The 21353-nt window shown below is 36.3% G+C and overlaps 1 protein-coding gene across 3 annotated transcripts in view; it reads left to right on the forward strand.

The window, feature by feature from the left end:
- HMG20A (high mobility group 20A) overlaps positions 1-21353 on the forward strand; it is a 76229-nt gene that overhangs the window by 7161 nt on the left and 47715 nt on the right. Inside the window, exon 2 of one of the 3 annotated variants that reach the window (XM_078079054.1) lies at positions 7452-7530. The exons of the other annotated variants lie outside the window; for them this stretch is intronic. Coding sequence (XP_077935180.1) covers positions 7487-7530 — 44 coding nt within the window. The 5' untranslated portion in view covers positions 7452-7486. The remainder of the gene's footprint in view (positions 1-7451; positions 7531-21353) is intronic. 3 annotated transcript variants of the gene reach the window in all.

Genomic DNA, 21353 nt, shown 5'->3' on the forward strand with positions numbered 1-21353 from the left:
AGATTCATCTGATGGTAGGAGCAGACAAATGGTCCTCAGAGAGTCCCGTAAGGTAGCTTTTAAAATAATAACTTCAAATCTAACCTGGTAATAAGGTTAATAAGGTATTAAAATTAAAAAGAGATAATCAAATCATGGTAGGCATTAGCAAAAAAAGAGAGATTCTTTCACTTTTATTCAAGTATAGTATACTCACTAAACATATTTAAGATTAGGAATATTAAACAGATGCCATGTTCCAATACTGGTTTTTAGTCAGATAAAATATAATCCCAATATATAGGTAAGGCAGTTAAGGCCCAAAATTATGCACCAAGCAGATGACACAGTGGGTGCTTGAACATAGGCCTCCTGCTTCCCAGTACGCTTTACTAAAGTAACTGAAGTAAGAGAAAACAATAACACGTGTGGTTATTTTGTAATTTATATGTATAATGTTTTTATAATTTAATATGTTATCCTGAAGAGAGATTATTTCTCTGTGTATCTTCAAACAATAATAGAGATCCACACACCAGATTACTAAATGTTAGAATGTTAGGTTAGAATAAGTGATACTGAAGATTAAGTTAAACCCTGGTGTATCAGATAATCTATCTGTAAATTACACCTAAATAATATTTCTCTGTATCCAACATTGCACTGATGAGGGTGGGAAACACGTATCTTTTGAAAACTTATCATAGAAACATTATTCATAAAAGATTATGATGTGCATGTATGTGTATTTATGTTGAAGCATTTGAATTTTCAACACAGCACAGTCCTTTTTCCATCCCTACTCCTTTAAGTGAAGCTATTACCCCTCTTTCACAAGAATGAGTATCCAGATACTCCACTTTTCTCTTTCTCAGCCTCAGAATGTATATCTTTCTTCTCTTTCCCATCTCCACATTTCTTTCATTCCTGTACTCCATAGCTTTAATACCTATTCTCTTGACACAAACCTTTCATTTTTGTTGCTGATGGTATCACAATTACTACAAATCTTTGGGGGAACAATGTAACAATATAGCTGTTATATCAGCAATAATAAAGTGTTCATAGTCTTGAGCCAGTAATTCACTGATAGGATTTTATTCTGAGAAAATACTTCAAATGAAGAAAGTAGTTAAAGGCACAAAATGTTAATAGTACTGATATCTGTATTTTCTAAAAAAAAATGGAAACCTTCTGAATATCCAACAATAAAGTAATGGTTAAGCAAATTATTACCTCCCCATTCAGTAAGCTATTAGACATTTTTCACAATAGCTTCTTTTAAAATACATAGGAAGATGTTTTAAGAATTTTTTTTCCAAAAATGAAAAGGAAAAAATAAATAGAAGAGGAAAACTGATGTGATTAGTGTATATTTCTAAAGCATTTGTATTTCCTGTATAATAATAACTGACATTTATTGAGCATTTAACTGGTATCAGACATGATACAAAAGCAATATTATTGAAGTAGTATTGAGTAGTTAGTAAGAAAAGTGCTCTAGAGTCAAATCCTGGCTCCATCACTTAATACTATGTGACCTTGGAAAGGAAATGGGAGTTAATAACTATATCTCCATTAAATCGTTAAATCCACATAAAGTGCCTGCCACATAGTAAGCCCTCATTAAGTGTTTTTGTTACTAGACGTTTTACAAACGTATTTCATTTAATCGTCACATCCTCATAACTTTATAAGATAGTATTCATTTTACATAGAAGAAAATTGAAACACAGAATCTTTAAATATCTAGGTTAAGTAATTTGCCAAAGTCACACAGCTAATAAGCAGTAGAGTTTTGATTGAGAACTCTGCTATGACTTCCACTTCTGGCTCTGAAGGACTGGGTTGTTGCAGACTGATGCTTTTGCTGAGAACAACATGAAAAGGCAGATATCATACCAAAAAAAGAAAAGAATAGTGGCATCAGAGACCTAATGAGGTAGCCAGGACTTAAGAAACCAAAATTATGGAGCACAGGCAACTTCAAAGAAGTGGGCTTATGTTCTGTGCTTCTCTTTTCCCCTCTAGGAATTTGCTTAATTCATGGTACAAGAGAAGAAATTATGAAACTTAGCAGAGGACTTCTGCTAGAAGCAGAGGAGCCAGTTTAAGGCTGGTACACAAAAATTGGAGTTTAGAGATCCCCAGGTGGCCAGGACTGAGGAGCCAAAATCCTAGGAGAAAAGGTTAGGCACCAAGAAATGATTTTTTAAATTTATTTTTCCCTTAGGGTATTTGCTACACAGAGTCAAAGGCTAAGAAGCTAAGCAGAAAACCCCTGAAAAACAGTGAAATTTTTGTCCATCTCATGATGTTAAGAAGCAAAAGTTAAAAATCAGGTCCCTCCAAGGAGGAAAGGACCTATAAACATCCCAGACTTTCAAGTAGGATTCCCTTTTAAAGGACTACACCCTTTAAGTGGAGGCAAACTAGAGGTAGAGAGAGAGCCTTAGAAAATTGCCACCTAACCTCAAATCAGTACAGTTTCTGATTAAAATAAGATGATCTGGGGGCACCTGGGTGGCTCAGTCGGTGAAGCGTCTGCCTTCGGCTCAGGCCATGATCCCAGGGATCCTGGGACCAAGTCCCGCATCAGGCTCCCTGCTCGGTGGGAAGCCTGCTTCTCCCTCTCCCTCTACCTGCTGCTCCCCCTACTTGTGCGCTCGATCTCTCTCTCGCTGTCTCTCTCTCCCTGTCAAATAAATAAATAAAATATTTAAAAATAAATAAAATAAAATAAGATGATCTGTCTGTTGCTGCATTCCAGAGGGGAGGGTGATTTCTCTCTGAAGGAAGTAATATCATCCAAAGCTTCTACAATTTTTCGTCTACCTTGTTAGCAAAAATTACCAGGCATATGAAAATAATAGGATTAAGAGAAAATTCAGACAATGGGAACAGGTGAAATAATACAGATATTGGAGTTATCAGACACAGTGATTAATATGTTTAAAGAAATAGATGCTAAAATGGAAAATGTCACTAGAGAAGTAGAATTTATTTTAAAAATCATTTGGAAGTTATAGAAACCAAAAAATACAATGATTGAAACTAAGAACCTTTAATAGGATTTAACAAAACAGAAGAGGTGAATTGGAAGATAGAGCCTTGGAAAATATCAGACTGAAGCATGGAGAAGAAAAAGTATGAAAATATAATAAAATGTATAAGAGAATGTGGAAGGCTGAATAATGGTCCCTGAAAGATGTCCATATCCTAATCCCCAGAACCTGTGCATATGTTACCCTACATAGCAAAAAAGAACTTTGCAGATACGACTAAATTAGGAATCTTGAGGTAAGATTATCCTGGATTATCCAGATGTGTCCTGTCTAATCAGAAGGGTCTTAAGTGGGAGGCAAAACGATCAGATATAGATAGAAGATACACAGAAACAAGTCAGAGAGAAGAGAAGATGCTGCATTCTTGCCTTTGAAGATGGAGGAAGGGGCCATAAACCAGGGAATGGAAGCAGCACCTAGAAGCTGGAAAAGGCAAGGAAATGGATTCTCCCCTAGAGCCTCCAGACAAATCCAGCCCTTTGGAACCATTTTAGACTTCTAATATCCAGACTATAAGAAAATAAATTTGTATAACTCTAAGCCAATAGTTTTTTGGGTTTGTTTTTTTTTTTTAAGATTTTATTTATTTGACAGAGACACAGCGAGAGAGGGAACACAAGCAAGTGGAGTGGGAGAGGGAGAAGCAGGCTTCCCGAGGAGCAGGGAGCCCAATGCAGGGCTCGATCCCAGAACCCCGGGATCATGACCTGAGCCGAAGGCAGACGCTCAATGACTCAGCCACCCAGGTGACACTCTAAGCCAATAGTTTTATGGTAATTTGTTACAGCAACAATATGAAAATATTCAGAAATATGATGAAAAAGTCTAATACACTTGTAATTGGAGTCCCAGAAAAGGAGAGAGAAAATTAGGAGAAGCGATGTTTGAAAAGATAATGTGTTGTGACTAATTGTTAAATTAACTTTTGGTACGTAGAGCGTGGGGGTGTCAAGTGGTGAAGCACAGTTCAACAAAAGATCATAAGGGAATTGAAATAGAAAAGTTTATTTTTCACAGGTCCTAGAGGAAGTACGTGGTACACCTTGAGGGACCACACAGGAAAATCAAGGCAGGTTGCAGATACAGAGAGCCACAGGACCAGGGCATATGCCTTTATGAGGTTCCGTGGGCGAAGTGCTTTGGAGTTCCCGGGCTAGGCTTGACTGGTCAATTGAAACCAAAAGAACAGAATTTGGTAAGCTCCAAGGGGATCTTACCTAGGGGATGCGCAAGGGGAAGGCCCTGGAAGATAGGGGAGACTGTTACCACTGGGGCTGTTGGGTAAATCACATCAGGAACTTAAATTTATGTGTTACTCTGTGGGCTGTTGGCTAAGGCACGTGCTTTCCCGAGGGGCGAATGTCAGTTTAAGCACCCCCCCTCACCCCCCAGGCTGCTTGGCCAAATGAAATGGACACCCAAAGCAGCAATACCATGGAGTACCTTAGCTAAACTTTTGACATAATGACTGAGAATTTTCTAAAACTGATAAAAGACATCAAGCCATGGATTTCAAAAGTACAATAAACCCCAAGCAGAATAAATGCAAGGAGGAAAAAAAAAAAAAAAAAAGAATAAATGCAAGGAGGACCAAACTTTGGCACTTTGTAGTAAAACTGCTGAACGTAGCCAGAGAATTAAAAGACCCTTCATATTCAAAGGAACAATGATAAGATACCTCTGACTTCTCAACAGAAATAATGGAGGTCAAAAAAAACTGGAATGCAATCTTTAAAGTGCTTAAAGAAAATAACTCAATCTAAAATTCTATCCCCAATGAAAATGTTGTTCTGAAGTATGAGACATAGAGATTACCAGAAAAATAACTAAAACAACTTATTGCATGCAGACCCTCACTAAAAAAAAAAACAAAAAACCTAAAGGTAATTTTTCAAGCAGAAGAAAAATGATCCTGGATGGAACTTGAAAGTTCAAAAAAGAAATGAAGAGCAACAGAAAGGATAAATACATAGATACAGCTACATTAACATTGACTATATAAAAATAATAATAATGACTTGGGATATTAAATATATATAAAATTAAAACATATGATAATTATAATACAAAAGATAGGATCAGTGTAAATGGAAAATACTAAGGTCCTAGCATTGTCTGGGAAGTAGTAGAATTCCTAATGTTTTATTAGACTAAAATAAGTCAATGATTCGTATTATAATCTCTTATATAACCAATAAAAGAACAGTAAATGAATGTATAGCTAGGAGAAAAATAGAATGAAAAATTACTAGATTAATCCAAAAGAAGGAAAGAAAAGATCATATAACAGATGAGACAGAGACAATAACATAATAGGTAGAAACCGGATTTTATTAAAAAACAAAACAGTAAATGTCAGATTGATTTTTTTTTTTTAAAGATTTTATTTATTTATTTGACAGAGAGAGACACAGCGAGAGAGGAAACACAATCAGGGGGAGTGAGAGAAGGAGAAGCAGGCTTCCCATGGAGCAGGGAGCTGATGCGGGGCTCAATCCCAGGACCCCGGGATCATGACCTGAGCCGAAGGCAGACGCTTAACAACTGAGCCACCCAGGTGTCCCAGATTGATTTGTTTTTAATCCAACTACATACTGCTTACGAAAGACACACCAGAAATGTAAAGACCCAGAAAGATTGGAAGTAAAAGAATGGAAAATATCATACAAACACTAAACAAAAAATATATATAATATAAATAGCAACACAGTAGACTTGAATACAAGAAGAATAACTAGAAATAAGAATATTTCATAATTATAAAAGGGTCATTCTTTTTTTTTAAGATTTTATTTTTTTTAAGTAATCTACCCCCAACATGGGGCTCAAACCCAGAACGCCAAGATCAAGAGTCCCATGTTCCACCAACTGAGTCAGCCAGACATCCCAAAAAGGTCATTCTATCAGGAAAGCGTAAGAACTGTTAAGTTTGTATGTATCTAGTAATACAGCCTCAAAAATGTTTTTCCAAGTTCACACAGATCTTTTACCAAAATAGATCATATGATGGGCCATAGAGAAAGTCTCAACAAATGTAATCCAGAATATGTTATCCAACCACAATAGAATTAAGTAAGAAATGGGGGGCACCTGGGTGGCTCAGTCATTAGACCTTTGGCTCGGGTCATGATCCCAGGGTCCTGGGATCGAGCCCCACATCGGGGTCCCTGCTCAGTGGGGAGCCTGCTTCTCCCTCTCCCACTCCTCCTGCTTGTGTTCCCTCTCTCCTGTCTCTCTCTCTGTCAAATAAATAAATAAAATCTTTAAAAAAAAAAGTAAGAAATGGATTATAAAAGCATAGATAGCAAACTCCCCCCAAAATACATTTCCAAATAACCCATTGGATCAAAAAGAAAGCACTATGGAATTAGAACACATTTGCAACAGAATGATAATGAAAATACAGTATATCAAAATATATGTGAATCTGCTAAAGCTATATTTGATGGGAAATTTATAGCTATAAATGCATATATAGTATGCTTTTGAAAAGTCAGAAATATATAGTATGATTTTTGAAAAGTCAAAAATCAGTGATTTAAATATCTCAAGAAATTAGGAAAAGAACAGCAAATTAAAACTAGAGTAAGTAGAAAAAAGGAAATTATAAAAAGTAGAAATTAATGAAACAAGACAAATGTGCAATAGGAAATATCAACAAAGCCAAAAGTTCATTCTTTGAAGAAATCAGATGCATAGACCTCTAGCAATACTGATCAAGAAAAACAGAGAGGAGCACCTGGGTGGCTCAGTCAGTTAAACATCTGCCTTTGGCTCAGGTCATGATCTCAGGGTCCTGGGATTGAGCCCCAAGTCGGGCTCCCTGCTCAGCTGGGAGCCTGCTTCTTCCTCTCCCTTTGTGCGCTCTCTCTCTCTCAAATAAATAAATAAATTCTTTAAAAAAAAAAAAGAAAGAACACAATATTAGGAATGGAAAGAAGACATTTCTGTGCAGATTCTACAGATGTTAAAATGGTAAGATATTATGAACAACTTTATGCAAGCAAATTTTAAATTTCAGGTGGAATAGTAAGCATACTTTACCAAAATTGGCACATGGAGAAATAGAATATCTGAATATTGCTTTTACCCGTTAAAGACATTGAATCCATTATTTAAATTTTATTTACAAAGAAAGCCATGCCTAGATGATTTCACTGGTGAATTTTTTTTTAAGATTTTATTTATTTATTAGAGAAAGCAGGAACAGGGGGACGGGCAGAGGGAGAAACAGACTTCCTGCTGAGCAGGGAACCCAACACGAGGCTCGATCCCAGGATCCTGGGATCATGACCTGAGCCAAAGGCAGATGCTTAACCGACTGGAGCCACCCAGGTGCCCCACTGGTGATTTCTTATAAATGTTTAAAGAAGAAGTAACCCCAATCTTACTCATATTCTTCCATAGAATACGACTTGTTTTCTGCAATCAGCAAAGCCTTGATGCCAAGACTCGACCATCACATTTTGAGAGAAAATATTTACAGGCCAGTTTCTTTCATGAACCTAAATGTATTACTTGGGAACGTAAAAAGTCTAAAAGAATCTACAAATTATTAGAATTAATAAATGAACTTAGCAGGACTACTTGATGCAAAGTCAAAATACAAAATTCATATACAAGCAACAATAAGTTAGAAAATTAAATTTACAAAAACAATACCATTTACAGTAGAATCCAAAAAAAATCAAACTTAAGTCTTGCAAGACCTTTTGACAGAAAACTTTGACAGAAATTAAGAGCTAATAATCTGTAGTCAGATTGGGAAACTCAGTACTGTGAAATTGACTCCTTCCCAAATTGGTCTATAGATTAAGTAGAATCCTAATAAAATGCCAGATGGCTTATATATAGGGTAGAAAGAGGGAGTGACAAATTGGTTTTGAAATCCACATGGACATGAAAAGGGCTAAGAGTAGTCAAGCCAATTTTAAGAACAAAGCTGGAGGACTTTCATTACCAGATAACAGGGTTTGCTATAAAGCTACAGTCATTAGACAGTGTCACAATTCACATGAGAATAGACAAGTGGATCTATAGAACGGAATAAAGAGTCCAGAAATGGTCTCACATAGATGTAATTACTTAATTTTATGACAGCGAAGGCGCTGCAGCACAGTCGGGAAAGAATGGACTTTTCGATAAATAGTGCTGGGTCGTGTGGGGAGGGAAAAAAAAATGAATCTTCATTCCTACCTCACAACAAGAATCAATTCCAGTTGGTTCATAGATCTAAATGTTAAAGATAAAACTTTAGGGAAAAACTGAAAATATCTTAATCTTGGAATAGGTGAGGATCCAAAAAGGAAGAAGATTGCTAAATTGAACCTTATTAAGATTAAGAACTTATATTCGTCAGAAGACAGAACTATTATAAGAGCAGACAAACAAGTCACAGAGTGAGAGTATATATTTTTTATTCCATGTATCCAATAAAGGACTTGTGGAACTCCTAAAAATCAGAGAAAAAAGAAAACCAAATTTCTGAAAGGACAGAATACTTGAATGGGTGCTCCACAAAAGAAACTATCCAAAAACCAACATGCAGCCAATAATTGTTAATCATTGAATAAATTCAAATCAAAACCACAATGAAATACCACTACATACCCTAAGAAACGGCTAAAATTTTAAAAGACTGCAATATCAAGTACCTTGATGTGGAACAACTGAAACTTACATGCTACTGGTGGATGTGTATGTAAATCGTTAAAACTATTTTGGAAATCAGTTTGGTTGTATATTCTAAAAGTGAACATGCATATATCCTCTGACCTAGCTATTCTGGGGTGTACAGCCAGCAGAAATCTATACATACATTCACCAAAAGACAAAAATGAACAAGAGTATTCATAGTAGCATTATTAATAGCCTTACCATCCATCAAAGTAGAAAGGGTGAATAAATTCTTGTAACAACATGGGATGATCATCAAGCATAATACTGAGCAAAAGAAGCCAGATACAAATGAGTATGTAGTGTATGGATAAAGTTTGAAAACAAGCAAAACAAATTTATGGTGTTAGAAGTCACACTAGTTACTTTTATGGGGCTAGTGAATGGGAGGGGTTACATGGTAGGTGAAAGTCATACTTTTCACAAGCTATGCACTTACAATTTGTATAATTTTTTTCTAACTTAGTTTACTTAATCTCCTCCAAATGACTTTAAAGGCTATGTTTTTTTCTAGTCATCCCCCCGCCTCGTACAAACCACGTAGATGGTATGCTTATCTACAACTACCAGTCCATCAGAAGGGTCTTCGCTCGTAACTTCTGTGTTATCAAAAAAGACATCTTTCACATTCTCATTTTATTTAATCTCTCAGCAAGCAACATTTGGGTTTATCTTTTTTTCTTCAAATATTCTCTGACACCATTCACTCCTGGTTCTCTAGCTGCCTGTGTTCACGTCTTCTCAGACACCTTTGCAAACTCCTCTGTTTATCTTCTAATTGTTCAATTCCTCAGGACTCAATCCTCTTTCATTACTCTACCATCTCTCCCCAGGATATCTCTTACATTCTTGACTTAAAATACCAACCATCATATGTGCTGAAAATTCCTAAATTCCTATCACCAGCCCAGACTTCTGAGCTCTAGGGTCTGGTATTCAGCTTCCAACGTGGTATTTATCTCAAAGGCATCTTATGATGAACATACTCAAATCTTAAGCTCTTGGCTCTTTCCCTATTTCTACATCTTTGATCTTCCTGATCTCTGTAAACCTTATCTCCATAAATATTTACTAACTTCCTAATTAGACATCTTGGATCATTCTTAAGACCTCTCATTACCGGGGGGCATCTGGGTGGCTCAGTTGGTTAAGCATCTGCCTTTGGCTCAGGTCATGATCCTGGGGTCCTGGCATCGGAGCCCCACATCCGGCTTCCTGCTCAGCAGGGAGCCTGCTTCTCCCTCTTCTCTCCGCTCCTGCTCTCTCTATCTGTCTCTATCAAATAAATAAATAAAATGAGTGCACACACACACACACACATCCAGACCACTACTAGATTCTATCAATTCTGCTTCCTAAATAGATCTTGAATTCGCCCTCTATGCTCTGTCTCCACTCCCAGTATACTATTTCAAGCCACCATCTTGCTGTGGTGGGCTATTGCAGTAGCTTCCCAACTGGTCCTTCTAGATCCATTCTTACTATCTGTCAGTCCATTCTTCACACAGAATTTAGAATGATCCCTTAAAAAGCATAAATATATCGTGCCTTTTCTTAAAATTCTTCACAGGTTTGCTCTTGCACTTTGGAGAAAGCCCAACCCTTTAACATAGCTCCACATTCTCTGCAGGTTTTAGTTCTTGCTTCTCTCTCTTTATTGTCCTCCTCTCCTGATCAATCATTTTCTACAGCCCACTCTAGCCTTCTCTTACTTCCTCCAAAGCACCAAGTTCTTTCTCACCTCTGTTCAGCATGGAATGTATCTATTTAACATTCAGCTCACTTCTTTAGAGAGGTGCCTTGTCTAAATGACAACTCCCACTGTTATTCTATAGCATTCTGTTTTCCTTCATAGAATTTTTTTATTTTAAATTTTGTTTATTGGTATATTTGCTTGATGTCTTTCACCTCAAACCATAACTTTCATGACAACAGAGACTGTTTTGCTCCCTGTTGTAGTTCTGGTATCTTAACTAAATGCCCATGTTATATGTTTAGTAAATATATGGTAAATGAGAAAAGATAGCATGCCACCTTAGGTAAATTATAGGTCAGGAACCATTTCATATGTGTGCCTGTACCCTGGGAGCATGAAAGGGTTATTTGTTTCCTCTGGTTTAGTCCTTTATTTCTTCAGAATTTCTCTCTGAGAAAGGCAGCACATAATCATTGTAATGCCTGGAGACCATTTTTGATGATAAGTCAGGCTTCTCAGTGATGTATAGTTTATGTGCTAAGCTGAACTGTCAGTTGTGGGCAATTTTATTTAAGCCCCCAAAGAGAATATACCTGCCCATGTTTCTTAGATTGGAGCTCTTAAAAACTAGAGGCAGAGTGTTCTCAGTGGCAATCTTGGCGAAGTAATTTGTCTTCTTTTCTAGAACTTCATTTTTTTTTCTTTTAATTCTTAGGGCACTAAAAAGGAAAGGTGGTCTAATTGCATTTGCTTACTACTGAGGTTGACAATATTGTTCATGTAAAGATTATTAGCTGTTTTGGTCATATAAGTATGTTGAAATGCCACCACAATAAGTATATGACATGGCTTTTAATCACAACAAGGCAAAAATGACCACATTTCATAATACTAATATCTTCATATATGTTTCATAAGCTGTACACAGCTATTATAATTTGATATTACAAAATATTCTACATTTTCATAAGAGCTTATGTTTGCTTTCTTCATCTTAGACTTAGTTTTTAATTAAAATTTTAATTGTTTTTAAGCTAATTTCAGTAAAATGAGATGTGTCATTGTATGTTTGGTAGAAAATGACTTAAGTCCAACAATTTGAAGCAGTTTTCAGGCCACTAGCATGAAAAAACCCATTTAAAAAATGCCTGTTCACTACCAATTTTAGACCAGATAAATATCATTTCAAAAGGAACAGTTTTAGGGATTTATCATATTTCTTAATGTATAATAAATGAGGTATTCTTTATTTCTAAGGTCTAGATACCATACTTAGAATTCTCCCATAAATTAAAAAAACATGCCAAATGTTTATTGTGCATATAAGGAGATTCAGGGCCATGGTGGGGAAGGGGCGCAGAATAAGAATGAGGATTTTGAATGCTTTTGAAAAGCCAAGTTTCTGACATCATCACCATCAACATCATCATTATTCTACCTTTAGCAAAATTGTTAATTCTCTCTTGGTGAAATAATTTTTAGAGTTTCATCTATTTATTGATATTTGCAGATTTACCAAACATTCATAGCTATTTTCATATCAATGAAATTAGGGCTCATAGGAGTTTTAAAATGTCTGCTCTCAAGTATGACTGAATAAGTTTCTGAATTTCACAATCCTCTGGTTGCTGCTGCCAGTTTTTTCTTCAGATTTTTAAATGTAGATCACTGACTCTAGAGCTAGTGAAATAATATATTAGAGAAATACTGAATTTCTTTCTATAGTACTATAGCAACATATAAATATGGTACACTATGGTTATTGAGGGGGTGGGGAGATTTAGGTACAGGGAACTCTGCCATATGTAAAAAACAGTCTTTTCAAACTAATTGCCAATTTAGGGAGTGTATTAAATAAACATAGTGGTTTTTAAGTTTATTTCAAAAAAGGGGAAAGAGCTGTTTTATTTTGCCAGAAAGACAATGTCAGCTGCTAGCCGTTTATTTCCTAGCAAAACAAACTACTTGCAAAATTCTAATTGGCAGATTTCTTCTCCCTGGCATTTAATTAAAATCTTTCTCTAGCAATACATGATACTGAGGGTAGTGTACAGATTCATTTATTGTACCAAGAAAGACTTGGGCCAAGTATGTCTTTCTAGCTTTCAGCCATTACTAATTATGTGTCTTCTCTGATTTGTTTAGCACTATCATTGGTAAGGAGCAGAGTAGATGTATTGTTTAGTCTTTCCCTTTTATGCCTGTGTCACTGTTTCTAGAGTTGTATTCATTTCTGCAAAAAGCTTAATGTTTTTTTAGATAAGTAAAACCTTACCACACTAGAAATTACAACTCAATTTTTGTGTGTAGCTTAATGTCTGTCATGTAATAAAATAATCCTGGTGCATAGGATTGGAATTGATCTCTATTTGCATCCTACCTTAGAGTGCTGCCCTACAAATGAATATTGCTGCTCCAAGGGGACTGGGTGGAAGACTAAGGATGAATTGGTGTAATTGGATCCTTGTTATTAAAAAGTAGAAAAGGCTTAGCCAGTGGTACAGCAACCATTTTTATATCAAGGACACTATCCTGTTAGTTAGCAGTTGATCATCATCTGATAGGAGGCTTGAGTTCAAAGATTTGAAATTCAAAATGCTGTTTTTCAAATAGATTAAGTGGATTTAAGTTCAGTGGTGCGTCATTTTATGAGTATAGTATAATGATTGTGAGAGCTTTTTTCCTCCTAAGCACTTAAAGTATTATTTAAATCTTTCCTTTTTTTTTTTTTTTTTTAAACTGTGCCCTCTTAGGAGGTAGGAAAAGCATGTGTATAACCTGGTGTGTTCAACTCTTAGCTGGGCTTCATGTTTATTGTTTCAGTACTTAGTAAATATGCATAATAAAAAATAAATTGTAGCTACAGATCTGAACTTACTTTGCTATGACCTATAATAGTCTGCTCTACACTCTGCTGTTTGTCTTTCAAGTAAATCACATCACCCAAAACTTAAAACCTACTTTACTACAATAGTGCTGACATGTTTTGGGAGCCTGGAAGGCAGATTAAACTGGCATCATAGGATCTCAGTTGGTTTAACAGCTTCTCCTACCTTCTTGGTAATGCATGTATAATAATACTGAATGGCATTTGCTCTCAAGAGATTTTGGAGTTGATAGCAACAGAAGTGTATTGCAGGAAAGAACACAGATACTGTAATTAAAAGGGTTATGGGAGAGACTAGAAATTACTCTATCTGAGTAATTTGTTAATCTGAAGAGCTAAACTGTGTGTTTAAATATGATACTGTGGAAAATAATCTTCCCAGTTCAAAAACTAAGAGTAAACCCCGTCATAGGTAGAAGACTAAAGATGTACATGGAGCTTTAAATCTTATACTCACTTATCTTTTCATAATTACGTTTATTTCCTGGACACAAGCTACTTGATACAGTTTATTGTTCTTTTATTTACTTAAAAAGAAGGTCAGGACTGCACTTTTTTTTCCTGAATATTTACCAGCTCTATGTGACAGTCTTATTAGCAAGCCAGATGCATCTTACAACCTAGGGGATAAATTTGTAAGATATTTCATGCAAGAACAACGAGAGGGTACTAAAGATATAAATTCGATGTAGGGAAGATATAGTTGTTTTTAATACATTGTTTTAATTTAAACTTTTTAAAAAAGATTTATTTATTTTTATTTTAGAGAGAGAAGAAGAGAGTGCAAGTGTGGAGAGGGGCAGAGGGAGAGAATCCTCAAGCCGACTCTCTGCTGAGTGGGGATCCTGACGAGGGTCTTGATCTTACAACCCTGAGATCATGACCTGAGCCAAAATCAAAATCAAGAGTCGGACACTCACCTGAGCCACCCAAGGACCATATAAACTTACGTTCTATTTCATTTAAATGTTCCTTTTCCTGATCCCAAAACTGGTTTAAGGTGATCATTCCCTATTACGGGGCCAAGTGTTACTGCTTATTCTAATGATATAGTAATGTATCCTTATTGTAAAACATTTGAACTTTAAAGACTCAAAACAAGCATGACTTTTATGCTTTCAAACAGAATTTTAAAATGAAAAAAGTAAAAATACCTGAAGACAGTGGGTAGCCTCTTGAATGACTTGTTTTTTTTTTTTAAGATTTTATTTATTTATATGACAGAGAGAGACACAGCGAGAGAGGGAACACAAGCAGGGGGAGTGGGAGAGGGAGAAGCAGGCTTCCTGCCAAGCAGAGCCTGATGCGGGGCTCGATCCCAGGACCCTGGGATCATGATCTGAGCCGAAGGCAGATGCTTAACGACTAAGCCACTCAGGCGCCCTCTTGAATGACTTTAAACAAGGAATGATATGCATGATTAGATTTTTATTCTAGAATGATCACTGGTAGTTGTGTGGAAACAAGTTGGAGTCAGGAGGGACAGGCAGGCAGGAGGCTGTTGGGAGTACTCAGACCAAGAAAACTAAAGGCTTTAACTGGGACAGTAATAACAGGAACACAGAAGAAAGGACAGAATCAACTGGGTTTGGTGAAGGATTAATTGTGGCAGGAAGACCAGGGGAAATGCTGAAAAGGACTCCAGGTTTTTGGCCTTAGTGACAGAGTAGAGTACTCTCAGCTGACATGGAGAACATGGGGGATGGAACAGATTTTGAGGAAAAGATTATGGATTCAGTTTTATAGCTGTTAAGTGTGAATTGCCTATAGCACATTAAAGGAAGATTCCTGATAATAGAGTTTAAGTGCCAAGCAGTCGATAAATAAAAAGTCGGCAGCTCCAGAAGAGTTCAGAAAAGTGTGAGAGTTTGGGGCGCTTGGTTGGCTCAGTCAGTTAAACGTCTGCCTTCAGCTCAGGTCATGATCCCGGAGTCCCGGGATCGAGCCCCGTATCAGACTCCTTGCTCAGCAGGGAGTCTGCTTCTCCCTCTGCCCTTCACCCTGCTCATGCTCTCTCTCTCTCTCTCTCTCTCAAATAAATAAAATCTTAAAAAAAAAAAGTGTGAGAGTTTGATGTCAAATGCTAAACTCAGTCAGATATCCTGGCACATTAGCTTTCTCCTTTATAGATCAGTACATCATTGAGCAGTGTGCAGATTAAGCCTTCAGTTCATTGTTGTTGATGAGAATCTTTAGATGTGTTTAGGATTTCCCTGGTTCAGTCTGATAGATGACCTTTACTGCCTTCAGGCTTTTAATCCATCCATATTTCTCTGCCAGCTCCATAAAACCATCAATTTCAGGGCACCTTTAGTCTTGAAGAGCATAGCCATGCAAGAATTTCTCTCCCAGGGGCACCTGGGTGGCTCAGTTGGTTAAGCGGCTGCCTTCAGCTCAGGTCATGATCCCAGAGTGCTGGGATCGAGCCCCGCATCAGGCTCCCTATTGGGAGCCTGCTTCTCCTTCTCCCTCTGCCTGCCTCTCTGCCTACTTGTGCTCTATCTCTCTGTCAAATAAATAAATAAAATATTTTAAAAAAAAAAGAATTCCTCTCCCAGATTACAATAAAGCATTACTATTAGTAGATCTTCCTTCTTGTTCTTTATATTCTACATCAAAACTTCCTCATAGTCATGAAATGAATACATTTCATTTTGCATAATTCATATTGCAGATTTTATAGATAATCTTGAGTCTGTCTTGATTATTGTTCTAGTCCATTCAATAAAGGACAAAATGGTAAGAATATGAGGTTGTAGCAGTGTATTTATTTGACAGAGAGATAGAGAGCACAAGTAGGCAGAGTGGCAGTCAGAGGGAGAGAGAGAAGCAGGCTTCCTGCTGAGCGGGGAGCCCGACGTGGGGCTCGATCCCAGGACCCTGGGATCATGACCTGAGCTGAAGGCGAGGTTGTAGCAGTGTAAAAGGGCAATCATAGGTATGAAATGATAATACAGGCATACTTTTAGTGTTGTGCCTTTTAAACAGAATGCCTGAGTACTACTAGAACATACATTATCTTGAGTGTGAGAAAAATCTCATTCTGGTTTTACATTTATCTCCTAAACTTTACTCTGTAGAGACTTTTGAATGCCTTAAAATACACAATTCCATGAATGCTTCAGTTGGCTCTTTGAGGTTAGAGAAATGCTTTTATGTTTGTTCATGAAGCACACTATGATTCATCGCTTTAGGCATAACCAGTGTTTTCCATATATTCATCCTTATTTGGTATGTACTGGCCAAAATAATCACCATTGACTTGACTTATCCTTTGTCTAAAAAATACACTTCTCATCTTCCCAGCCTTAACATTTAATGGTAAGCATTCTCCAAATCCAAGTGAGCTAGGTATCTTTCATAAGGAACTCTGGTATTCTAATGTATTAAACATTGAGAGATGTTCCTTCCTGCTCTCATTAGCATACAGATGTGGCCAGCTATATACTGTAAATATTGACCTCCATTTAAAATTTACATTTTGAGTAAAAATCTACCAGCTGGTTATCTACTCAGGTTGAAGCTTAACTTTAGAATACTTTGGTTGAAAGAGTAAAGTAAAGGTTGAAAGAGATGTAGAGAAAGAGCAAATGAAAGAAATGTGGACTAATAAAAATATAGAATTCTAGAATTTTTAGAGCTGAAAGGAATCTCATCAGGCATCAGATTAGTCTTGGGATAACTGAGAGAATATGATTTAGGAGAGGGAGCACACTTGTTCTATTTGTCCTCAAAAGAGTAGAATGAGAACCCAAGGGTGGAAGCTCCTTGGGAATAGGTTTGGGGTTCATTATAAAGAAAAACCTAATGATCAGAGCTTTCCAGACATTCCCAAAAGTAACATTCAGGTTGAGACCTGAGCCTTGGATGTATAGTTGGACCTCGTGATCTTTGTGGGAACTTTCAGTACTGGAATTCTTACCTAAACCAGTGCTTCCTTTTTTTCTTTTAACTTTTTAAAACTGTGGTATTTACAGGAAAGTACACAAATCTTCAGTGAACAAGTCAATGAATTTGTGCATATATATCTGCAAATATTTCCAGCACTTCAGGAGAATTTTCTCCAGTCAGTAGCTCTCTCCCCCTACCGCAGATAACTGCTATGCTGATTTCTGTCCCCAAAGAGTAGTTTTACCTTTACTTAAACATCATGTAAATGGATTCATGGAATATTTACTCTCTGGGTCTGGCTTCTTCTGACATCATTCTGTCTGTGAGGTTCATCCATGTTGCATGTAGCAGTAGTTCAATCTGTGCAAGTGTTTCACTGATTTCATTGTGGGAGTACATCATAATGTACCTTGCCACTGTTGATGAAAACATAGGCTGGTTCCATTTTGAGGCTGTTTTTAATAATGGGGCCATGCACATCCTTATTACATGTCTTTTGGTGAACATCAGCTCTCATTTCTCTAGGATATATTACTAGGAATGCAGTTGCTGGTTCATAGGATAGGTTTATTTTAGCAGTTGTTGCCAAACAGTTTTCCAGAGTGATTGGGCACATTTAAATTCCCACTAACAACATATGAGAATTTCAGTTTCTTCTCATGCTTGCCAGCACTGTGTATTGTCAGTCTTTTATTTTAGCCATTTTGGTGAATATGTTGTAGTATGTCTTTTTCTATGGTTGTTGATCATTCGGATGGTCTCTTTTATGAAGCACTTGGCTTATTTTTATTCCCTTTGGAAAAAAAATGGGTCATTTATTTGTAGGAGCTCTTTATACATTCTGAATATGAGTCTTTAGGGGATATATGTGTTACAAATATTATTTTCCAGTCTGTGGCTTACTTTTTCACTCTTAAGTGAAAGACTCATAGTCTTTGATGAACAGATGTTCTTAACTTTGGTGAACTCTAATTCATCATTTTTTCTCTTCTCTGGTTAGTGCTTTTTGCTTCCTCTTTAAAAAGTCTTTGCCTAGCCCAAGATTATGAAGACATTTTGACCAATAATTCTTAAATTCTGATACTAAATTAGATAATGGTAAACTTTCATTGGTTCACGCATCAAAAAAAAAAAAAAAGAAATGTGTAGAATTTTATTATTTTCTCCCATAATTTAAATCTTAAACTTTCAGCATTAGCTGCAAATAAGTAGATAATTATGATACCAAATCTGAAATTTACTATCAAGATAGACTTGGTTATTGCTATAATAACCAAACCACTACAGGATCTCAGTGACTTTTTTTCTCACTCATGCTATTTGTCCAAACTGGGTTAACAGGGGGCAATGCTATTTTTGGTCAGTTAGGCAAGGACATAAACTCCATTGTGATATACCACAGTCACTGTAATGGAGGAGGGGAACATGGAAAATAGCTTTTGGACTCTTGCTACTATGAGTTGACCCTTTGAGTTCCGTGGTGTAATCTTACTGTGTTCTTGAAAGGAAAACTAAAAATATTTGTGAGTAGCTATAGTGACTACCACAGTTAACTTGATTACATTACTTATCTTCTCTGTGGATAGTTCACTATAAAATAAGGGCTAATGATAGTATCTACCTGGTGGTAGTTGTGAAGATTAAATGGGGTAATACATGTAAAACTCTTAGAATAGTACCTGTTACTTAGTAAACACTCAATAAGTGCTTGCTACGATTACTGTTATCATTATTGTTGTTGGGCCTTTACTATGTGATAGATACCATACTACCTGCTTTACATGGCTTAATTCTTCAAATAACTTCTATAGTAGGTACTATTATTATCCTCATTTACAGATGAGAGAACAGGTTCAGAGATGATTAACTTGCCCAACTTCTGTAGCCGAAAATAAAAGATGGCATTTGAATCCAGGCAGTCTGATTTCAGAGCCTTCAGTTTAAACATGACTCACTTCCAGACAGCAAAAAATACTAATAGAAGAATTCAGAAATACATACTGTGCTTCGAGAACTTTGTGTTTGTGTATGTACATACATGTTCATTGTTGTGATTTTATATTGAATTTTTAATATATTCCTATTTTCTGCTAGTTTATAAAATTGTTTTTAACTCATATCATTTAATTGAATGTACTGTTTCATGGTGTTCTGTCATTGTGTGACAAACAAATTTGAATTCATTTTGTCCTTCATTAGCCGATGAAGGAACTGGGGCTGGAGGAGTTCAGCGATCCCAGAAGACTGGTTACTTGGTGCCATAGCCTGAACTCAGAGCCAGACTCCCTGACTCCAGAGCTCTTTCTGCTGCCTCAGGTTGCCTGCCTGAAAAAAAGGATTATATTATGTGGCACATAATCCTTTCTCAAAAATTTGAGGTGCTTTGGTTGCCCCTGCCCCAAAATTGTGAGGGAACTTGTTATAGAATTTCCTCATAGTTCACATTGGTACATCTTGATTTTAAGTTATTAGTTTTGTCTTTTAAATATGCTAATGTTCCTAAACACCCAGAACCAAATTAGATATTTGGAGAGACTTTGTAATAAGAATAAATGCCTCCAGAGAAGATGCTTCTGTGGAAAAACACTGTAATGATGAGCTTTTCCATCTAACTGGATTTGGAGTCTGAAGGGGAAGAGATGATAGTGGAATTAAAGATGGATTAAGTATATTCTGCTTGAAGTAGATCTCAAGATAAATTAGCAAGAAGTAAAATGATAACTTATTTATAAAAAGCTTGTTACTTTTTCTCCCAGTGACATAAGAATATTCATTGATCAACCTCAGATGTATTGTAATTTTCAGAATTAAACCTTTTAGGGAAATGCCAAGCCATATTAAACTCATGGTCATGGACTATTTTCCCATAATTAAATGGGATTTTTATATGATAATTACAGTGTATTGTCATGTAATTTTATCTGGAAAAATAACAGAGTATAAATTGAGTTAACCATACATTTCTAGCCAATAGTAGAATTTCTCATTATATTGCTGTATAGTAGAGAAGGACTAGAAAGTCACACTTACTTTTCTCGGTATCAGAATGTGTCCATTATCTGCCAGGAAGGTGAACCTAATCTGTGCTATGTGGTATTGCACTCATAAGGAAAGGTATTATTGTTTTAAGAGTTCAAGATGCCTTCCCCTGGTCTCCTGGAGTTTCAAACATTCATGTGTTAAACACTGTTCTATAAAATTGAATGCAGAATTTAAATGAATTTTTTTATATAAAACGCTAAGTTCACAAACTGTGCCCTCATGCTCTTCCTGCTAGACATGTTTACTCTTCTCTGCCCTGTAGGGCTAATTCTGATTTGAGAGAGAGAGAGAGAGAATGAATATATCACTAGAAATTCTCTTGAAGGCTCCTTTCAGCAATAAGCTATTAACTTCTCTAATGGTATATTTTCTGGAGAGGGGAGTGGGAAGAATCAGGTCAAAGAGAATTTTAGCTTTATGTGTAGTCAAACTTTAAAAAGAAACTGTATTCATGTATTGTGTGTGAAATTAAAATTGAAGTTTAAGAAGCCTATGATTCTTGATGGCACTTTCCTCTTTCTTTAAAGTAACATAACCATATGACTGGATGTTGGGGAGTTAAAACAAAAGGTAGAAAGTAATTACTTGTAATCCCACCACCCTAACATAATTACTTTGAGCATTTTGGTGTGTTTCCTTCCAATCTTTTTTTCATTTGTATGTGGCCTTCTAATATAGTCTGTATAGTATACTTTCTCATATATATTTCATTGAAAACTTTGTAACATGATTAGCAAAAAGAGCTTTCACATTCTTTTGTTGTTTGTAGAGCACGTAAAGAAATATTTATTTGATCTTCACCACATCTTTTTGGGTTAAATGGAGAAGGTATTAGCCCCATTTTACATATGAAGGTATTGAAAGCAGGTAATCATATAATGCCTCTGCTTGGTGGTCCAGTGGATTTCTGTTCTTGACAGAAGTAACTTGCACTAACACAAGTGGGTGCATTTAATGCAGAAAGAGGAGCAAAATAAATCATTCTGCACATTCTTACTCCCTGAGACCTAGTCCTGCCTTACTAGACAAGTGAGTCTTTGAACAGCAATAGGCAACTCTGGAAATACAGATTTGTCAGATTTTAGTAAATACACACCAAGAATCTTTGAGGTGCTAT

This window comes from Halichoerus grypus, chromosome 8 (genome assembly GCF_964656455.1).
Source record: "Halichoerus grypus chromosome 8, mHalGry1.hap1.1, whole genome shotgun sequence".
NCBI lineage: Eukaryota > Metazoa > Chordata > Mammalia > Carnivora > Phocidae > Halichoerus > Halichoerus grypus.